Below are 8,361 nucleotides of genomic sequence, written 5' to 3'. Positions count from 1 at the left end.
GCCAGTCGATTAGATCGACCCGAGTACGCAACTGGTACTTAATTCATCGATCCCGAAAGGATGAAAGGCAAAGACGACCTCGGCGGAATTTGAACTCAAAACGTAGCGGCAGACGAAATACCTATTTCTTTACTACCCACAAGGGGCTAAACACAGACGGGAGAAACAAGGACAGACAAACGGATCAAGTCGATTATATCGACCCCAGTGCGTAACTGGTACTTAATTTATCGAAATACCGGTAAGCATTTCACCCGGCGTGCTAACGTTTCTGCCAGCGCGTCACCTTAGACAGAGGTAGAGAATGAGATTACTTGGAATTTGGTGAAGGATGACTTGTCCGAGAAAAAATCATTCTAGGAACCAATGTTATAACTCTAAATTCTACTCTAAACGCTTTGCAACGTTTCTTTTTGAATGTAGTGGTTATCTGATTGCAGCCCTCCCATAAAATCCGGCTTTGTGCATCTCCTGGCGAAGAGATTTTGTGAAAACTGGGTTTACGAGGTGGTCTTTAAGCTCTGCAATAATTTTGGGAGCTGTACTTTTGTGATCCTTCCTAACAATTCGCGTAAGAATCCGCCGGTCCCTATCTGAAAGTTTTGGTTTTCTTTCGGAGTTTTGTTTCAACGAGGAGGTTTTTCTCTCTTTCTCAAAGGCTGTGATTACTTTCGAGACAGTTCACCAAACATTTCGGCTATTTTCTTTACGCCAGCGCCTGCCATACGAGCACCAACAATTTGATCTCTTTGAAAGACCGATAGATCGGTCATTTTTATGAATTTTAATTATCTTTTTCTGATGATATCTGAAAAAGCCCCAGCAATTTTAGCAAAACATTAAGCAACACTAATAATAAATATATAAATAAACATAAAGATAAACAAGCTTTTGACGGTTTTATAGATATTTCAAAATTATGATGCTAGGTGTTTCCATTATTTTGACCAACCCCTGTGTATGCATTTGTATATATTTATGTTTTACCCATATTCGTCTGAATATGTATGTAGCCATATGCCAATGCCTGTATAATTCTTGGCTCTCCGTCGGTTACGGCGACGAGGGTTCCAGTTGATCCGATTAAAGGAACAGCCTGGTCGTGAAATTAACGTGCAAGTGGTTGAGCACTCCACAGACACGTGTACCTTTAACGTAGTTCTCGGGGAGATTCAGCGTGACACAATGTGTGACAAGGCTGGCCCTTTGAAATACAGGTACAACAGAAACGGGAAGAAAGAGTGAATGGTATTGTGAAAGAGTACAGTAGGGTTCGCCACCACCCGCTGCCGGAGCCTCGTGGCGCTTCAGGTGTTTTCACTCAATAAATACTCACAACGCCCGGTCTGGGAATCGAACCCGTAAGTTTGCCACCCTAATCACTGGGTCATTGCGCCTCCACGATGAATGTAAATAACAGAAAGAGATTGCTGTTTTCTGATGGTGCATTGTTTGAGGATAATAGAATGGACATTGTCCACTCGAAGCGACCAGATTTAACTAGTGTATGTTGTGAGATACTTCATACACGCGAAGCAAAGAAGGTGATTTCCTCTGCGGGTATACTGCTTCATGAACAATCGTCATTGTAAAGTTGCATGAAGAAAGATTCTATAAAGTTTGTAGAAATAATTTTAGTAAGTGACTAACGGGGTCACTTTAAGTCTAAGACTCACTAAGGCTTTCAACCGGTGCGAGGTACGGAATTACCCGTTGCAGTTCCAAAGATGGTTTTACAGGAGTTGCAGTACCGGGTCCAGCGTGTAGTTCTAGCGATTTTTCTCCAGGTGTTGGGTTCTGTGTTCTTTACATGAATTGTTGCAGGGCATCTATTATGGAACTACTTGTAGGATTGAGGTCATGTTTGCGTGTGGATTGCTTTCAATCTCATGCCTAGCTATTTCTCATAACTCACAAGTAACATACATTTATTGCCAGGGATAACTGGTATGAAAAGAGACGGAGCTATAATCAATTAGCTGACATGAGATGTTATTGGTTTGCAGAAGGTGGGTGTGGTGTAGATCTAAGTCATAGCTGAGCATGCGCGGACTAGTTACGCTAAAGCAATCGTTGGATGACCCTCCAAGTGCATAGATGTGAAGTGAGATAAACACTTTCGAAGCAGGAAGAAATACAGTCGAAAATTGGTAGCTTAAGTTCACAGAGTGCTTGAGGTAACATATACCTTGTAGGAGGGCGAAGAAAGAAAGTCTGAGTCAGTTAAGTGGAAGTCCTTGTTGCCGATGTCCAAGGGAATATGTGAGTGTAAATGAATGAAATCAGTATAGTTACAGGCAACTTTAGGCAGCTAGCTGGCAGAATTGTTAGCATGCCGGGCAAAATGCTCAGCGACATTTCGTCTGTCTTTATGATCTGAGTTCAAATTCCGCCGAGGTTGACTGCCTGTTATCCTTTCGGAGTCGCTAAATTGAGTACCAGTTGAGCAGTGGGATCGATGTAATCGACTTACCCCTTCCACCGGAGTTTGCTGACTTGTGCCAAAATTTGAAATCACTATAGTTTCGGGCAACACTTTCTGGAGTGAACTTTGAGTAAAGAGTCTAATCTGGACCTCGAAACTAATCTATTGATAAAGACGAAAATATTCGCACCTTGAGAAGATCAGAATGTATGATATGCTAGCCTGTTAAGAAGTGATGTACAACGTTGAGGTTGGATCGGAATACAGGGATGTTAGAGAAGCGGAGGAGGTAATTGTCTAGAGTATTTAGCGTTAGTTTTTGACATCTTGGGAAGTATAGACGGGAAGTTATGACAATCTCCAGTCACGAACCTGTTCCATACGCTTGCAACAGCGAACTACACTAAAGTCTACTAAGTGGAAGAGACCACGTCTAACACCCCAAAGAATTTGGAATTTTAATCGCAGAAGAAAGAAATAAATATATACTGTGATCGTTATTTTTAGTCGAATGTAATGCACTCAAATTACTCTACAAATATTCTTGGTAAAGCCTGAAAGGCCCGCAGTTCCACCGATATGTATTCGTGGCCTTGAGGTGGGAAAAATTTGCTGCGTAAGTAGGGAATGGAAACGTGGAAAGTAATTGCAGCGTGGAAGGTGTTTATAAGCCATTAAAAAAACACACACAAACCGTTAGATTCACTTCAACATTTATATTTATTTTGCCAAAATATCTTCATCGCTTTCAGACCGCGACCTGATCACTGACAAAATTCCATGCTGTACGGAATTTTGTCAGTGATCAGGTTGCGGTCTCAAAGCGACGAAAATATTTTGGCAAAATAAATTTAAATGTTGAAGTGAATCTTACTGTTTTTGTGTTTCCTAAATGACTTATAAACACCTTCCACGCTACAATTGTTTTCATTCTAGCACACGACCTTAGATCAGGTCACTTGCTATGCAAGTACATCTCCGTGATTTAGAAAGTGTTTTCTCTTATTAAAACGTCCTTGTGAAGCATGACATTGCATTCTACATTCACTCTCACATTCACAAAAACTTGTTACCGAAAAAAAAGAAACTCGTCAAACGCCTGCTCTCTTTCTTTCTTTCTTTCTTTCTTTCTTTCTTTCTTTATTTATTTCTTTATTTCTGTATTTAATTATATTTTCTTTCTTCCTTTCTTTCTTCCTTCCTTTCTTTCTTTCTTTCTTTCTTTCTTTCTTTCTTTCTTTCTTTCTTTCTTCTTTAATTTTTTCTTTCTGTCTTCCTTTCTTTTTTCTTTGTTTCTTTCTTCCTTTCGATCTTTCTTCCTTTCTTTTTTCTTTCTTTCGTTCTTTCTTTCTTTCTTTCTTTCTTTCTTTACAATAAGGCTTGTCCCTCTACATAGACGATGTGAGAGAATGGTGGGCAGAATTTTTTAAAAAGTTATACATAACCTCCCCATTAATAGTCATTGTGGTTCGTTCTATGTTACAAAGTGTATAAAAGCAATAAAGAAATCAAGCAATTTTAGTCGCAGCCTAAACTTCAGACTTTATGCATAACACTTTAATCAATATATATATATACATTTATATTGACAAATAGTTCATCGAAATGGGCTTTCAAGGTTTTTACCTGAAACGCCAACACACATTTTGGCTGTCATTAATTTTGCTCCATGTCTTATTTATTATTCCATCATATTCTCAGGAAAGCTGTTCAAACGGTGAATATAAGTGCCATGAAACAAACGATTTCCAATACTATCAGTGTGCATTTGGTAAAAAAGTATTGATCAATTGTCCTCAAAATATAATTTTCAATCCAAAAACGAAGAGCTGTGACTGGCCAGTCTCTGGCGTTGACTTTTGCAAATCAGATAGAGATCAGTCAAAAACCACCCGTGTTACCACTCACAGTGTTCCTACTTCTAAACCATTACATTCTCTGAAAAGCTGTAGAAAAAGCAATGAGTATAAGTGCCATGAAACAAACAATTCCCTGTTCTATATTTGTACGGGATTTGAAACAGGCGTATTAAAAACTTGTCCTGAAGGAACAGATTTCAATCCAGTAGCTAGCATCTGTGTCTGTTCAAATCTTCCAAAAACTGTCAAGTGCCACAACCAGGATGATCAGCCAAAAACCACTACTTCTAAACCCCAACTCACTGGTAAGTAATATATTTTCAAGAATTTTATGTACCAAATCTCTTCTTTCAGTGATATTTTTATCTCTTGCCACAGTAGTAACTCAATAAGAAATAAGTGATCTCTGATTGTCGAACTAGAGTTATATATAATCCAGTTTACAACACTCTGAATTTGGTATTTATTCAAAACTGCTGTTCTTTCTCTTATCTTTTAAGCTTAAAATATTTCCTATTCTAAGCAGTCACTTATCGATTTTATGTTGCTTCTTACGAACGACCATTTCTTAAAATATTAAACGGCGTAAAACATGAGTTTATATCCGAAATTGTAATTCACCACTTGTTAACGATCTTGTATACAAGTTTGATAGATTATTTTAGATAAGAGGTATTGTATATAGTATAGGATATAGTCATTTTAACTACTATATTTCATCCTGAAAAGGTGACTTTGGACTCAATTCTCGGACTGTGTTGCGGGTTGGGTTTTTGAATAGGGTATTTTATCTCCTGTCGCTCCAGTAAACTCTGATAATCAGGATCAACATAGTTTTGAGTCATAAAATAATGAGAGTAATTGGCGATAAAATGAGTAATACTGTCACAAATGGAAGTGACGAGGGCGGAAACCCAAAATGAAAGTATATTCTGTAATATTCTGCATAGATAACAACAAAAAAAACGCCACCGAAGCAATTACAGAACAGATTTAAACTAGAAAATAAATTAAACTTGAAAACAATGTTTGCAAGAAATTTTTCTTTATAAGCAAAACATGTCATATGAAATCAGATTCGTGAATGACAGTTCATGGTTTCCGAATATACTTCTCCAAAAACACCCCTGCAGATACGATGTATATAAAGCACTGCCCATTCTGCATTGTCGCCTTGGCTGTTTTTGTTTATTGGCGAGCACCCATCTCACTTCGATTGTTTGAGCATGTATACTCTCATTGTTTTGATTTACGAATTTAAAAGTATGGCTTACAACTTCATGTGTATACATATTACCTAAACTAACATAGGACGCCCATCCATTGCATATCGTACGTTTCTCTACCAATAACCACAAGGTTATAATCAACCAAAGTGTTTCCCGCCTACGATCGGCTTTCATAGACAGCCTTTGCCTGTACGTCTTTCTATTGAGTCAAATGCTCAATGACTCGCATCGTCCCACTTTCCTCAATGATATTTCTGATTCATGTATTTCGATTCATCTAAATCTACGATAAAGGGAAACCCTGAGTAATCTAATCCACCGAGTTGCTGCGTAGTTACCATTTATTGCTCACAAACATTTCTCATAGTGTTACACCAATCAAAAACGGTATTATTGCTCGGTTCCTTTTTCGAAATTCTTCTCAGTCTGAGGGCAGTCTGTTCCGTTGAGCAGAATTTATTTTGGTTAATTACTTTCATCTTGGTATTTCACTGACATCACTCGTAGTTTATTTGTTTAATTTCTCCAGCAATTAATCGTCATTCTTTTGGACGGAGCTGCCTGTTAACCAAAATGAGTACCTATAGCACCTGGAACTAAACTCTGCAAACGACTGGCATCTTGTTAGGCGGGGCAGTGTTGTGTTCTCAGTCTAAACTACTTGAAAATCTACGTAAACTGCGACCTCATAGACTTGTAGCCTCTCAGCAAATTAAATGAAAAGAGTAATCTCTAGCAATGGAGATGTTTAAACATTCAAATAATGGGATAAAATAGAGAATTAAATTTTGTGTTTCACAAACATCAGCTCAAGTGGTCTGTGTAATATAAATTGTCTGATATGCTCTGAGTTCAAATTCTGCCGAGGTCTGCTTTGCCTTTCATCCTATCCGGTTTGATAAAATAAATACCATTATATTACTGTGTAATATACATTGACTGATATAAATGCGTCAGATAGCTTAAGTTTAGTTAATAACCATTCAGCTAAAATGAAGTATAGTTAACGTTGATGGAAATCTCTCCACGATATTAGAAAAGAACTGCGTTCACTGATATTCCTCGATAAGCAAGCCATGGAGTCGCTTTAACAGCGGCGTTCACCGGGTGTATTTCTATGCATAACATACACGTTCAGATCTATGTATTTTCACGAAGAATTTCAGTGATCTTTGAAATGATTACTTTATAGTGTTATATAATTATTTATTTTTCTCCGATAGCAATAATCGTATAAATGGTTATGTTTACAAGATAACTGCATCATTCTGCTCTCTGTTGATGAACAACCTTCCAAAATCCCCACGACAAATGAATTTTTTGCGCAGTTTTCTCTGATTCCACAGATTTCCCCTATTGTTTGTATAATTGCATTTTTACACCCGTATCAATGGTTGGAACTCCTGTTTCTTTTTTTATTGTTGTAGATCAATAGCTCTAGGCCTCATTCCATATAAGAGTTAGTTAGCAGATGTGTGTTCGTATCCATTAAAAAAAAAAAAACTTTCATCTTTTGGTTTGATTTTATGGTTTTTTTACTTTGTAGGTCCCTGTCAACCAGAACATTGCAAGCTACCGAAATGTAAATGTCCTGGGCCGGAAATTCCAGGCTCCCTTCCAACAAATTCAACTCCGCAGATAATTCTATTGACTTTTGACGACGCAGTTCTCCGGCGTACTTTCGTTTATTACAGAAATTTGTTTAGCATGAACCTAACCAATCCAAACGGCTGTCCTATTGGAGCAACGTTTTACGTGTCCCACAGCGAAACGACTGATGCTGCTCTCGTGAAAGAATTATATGACCTAAAGCATGAAATAGCTACTCACACCCAAACGCATAAATTCCCAATTTCATACTGGTATAGTGCTAGTTACATTGATTATTATCGTGAAATTGTTGGCATGAAAAACTGGCTTAGTGAAAAGGCCAGTATTCCAAAAGAAAATCTTGTAGGATATCGTTCACCGTTTCTTGCACTAGGGAATAAGATCCAGTACGAGACATTGAAAGATAATGAATTTCTCTACGATACTTCGATGGTAACAGGTTCACTTTCTACTACTACAGAAATACCAATATGGCCCTTTACACTTGATTACCCGGTTACATATAAATATTGTCAACTTAAAGGCTGTCCAAAGAACACATATCCAGGATTTTGGGAAGTCCCTCTTATACGTTGGTACAATGAAGCAGGAGATGATTCTTTTTCAATGGCTGATGAAAATAGAGTTCCTCAAAACTCAAAGGATGTCATAAGTTACTTGAAATACAACTTTAATCGCCATTACAAAAGAAATAAGGCACCTTTCGGCATATTTTTGCATATGCCATGGCTTATGAAGAATTTAGCTGCATTGCAGACATTTTTGAAAGAAGTTTCCCTCAATAACGATGTATGGATTGTGACTGTGTCTCAAGCTTTGCAATGGATTCAGAATCCAGTTCCACTGGACAAAATTTCTGAATTCAGTAATTGGAAATGTTAATTAAATAACTGAGAAGAAGAAATAAACAAGATGATGGGTATTTTTCGATTGAAAATTTAACTATTTAAAATGTCCCTTATTGTTCTCGGAATTTTGCCATTCTTTGGGTGTTTTTTAATAGTTTGCTCTTCATCAATCTTTTACATATTTTCTTATTTCCCTTTATGAAATTTTATCGCTTAACTGAATAAATTACGTAGAAATACGTAGAAATGTATTACTACCACTCTTAAGAAATCAATTGAAAATTTTTAAAGCTTTGCTAAGTAATCTTATTAAAATATGCCATTATAAAATTATGAATTGCTTAATTTTTATTACAAACTCGCATGAAATTTGAAAATATTTTATATCT

The 8,361-nt window shown here is 37.1% G+C and overlaps 1 protein-coding gene across 1 annotated transcript; it reads left to right on the top strand.

Moving 5' to 3' along the window:
* The first annotated feature begins 2,660 nt into the window (after nucleotides 1-2,660).
* On the top strand, nucleotides 2,661-8,028 carry LOC115210813 (chitin deacetylase 7-like). The gene is made up of 3 exons (XM_029779559.2): nucleotides 2,661-2,714; nucleotides 4,127-4,589; nucleotides 7,060-8,028. The coding sequence occupies exons 1-3, from the start codon at nucleotides 2,661-2,663 to the stop codon at nucleotides 8,004-8,006; spliced, it is 1,464 nt and encodes a 487-aa protein (XP_029635419.2). The 3' UTR covers nucleotides 8,007-8,028.
* Nucleotides 8,029-8,361: the final 333 nt, after the last annotated feature.

The sequence above is a fragment of the Octopus sinensis genome, linkage group LG4 (assembly GCF_006345805.1).
Source record: "Octopus sinensis linkage group LG4, ASM634580v1, whole genome shotgun sequence".
NCBI lineage: Eukaryota > Metazoa > Mollusca > Cephalopoda > Octopoda > Octopodidae > Octopus > Octopus sinensis.
The sequence above is the reverse complement of the archived record's forward strand: the minus strand, read 5'-3'. Positions and strand labels throughout refer to the sequence as shown.

Coding starts and splice junctions, on each gene's coding strand:
- LOC115210813 (XM_029779559.2), top strand. CDS start 2,661: ATGTACAACGTTGAGGTTGGATCGGAATACAGGGATGTTAGAGAAGCG. Junction 2,715..4,126: donor ATGTTAGAGAAGCGGAGGAG/GTAATTGTCTAG, acceptor TCATATTCTCAG/GAAAGCTGTTCAAACGGTGA. Junction 4,590..7,059: donor TTCTAAACCCCAACTCACTG/GTAAGTAATATA, acceptor TTTACTTTGTAG/GTCCCTGTCAACCAGAACAT.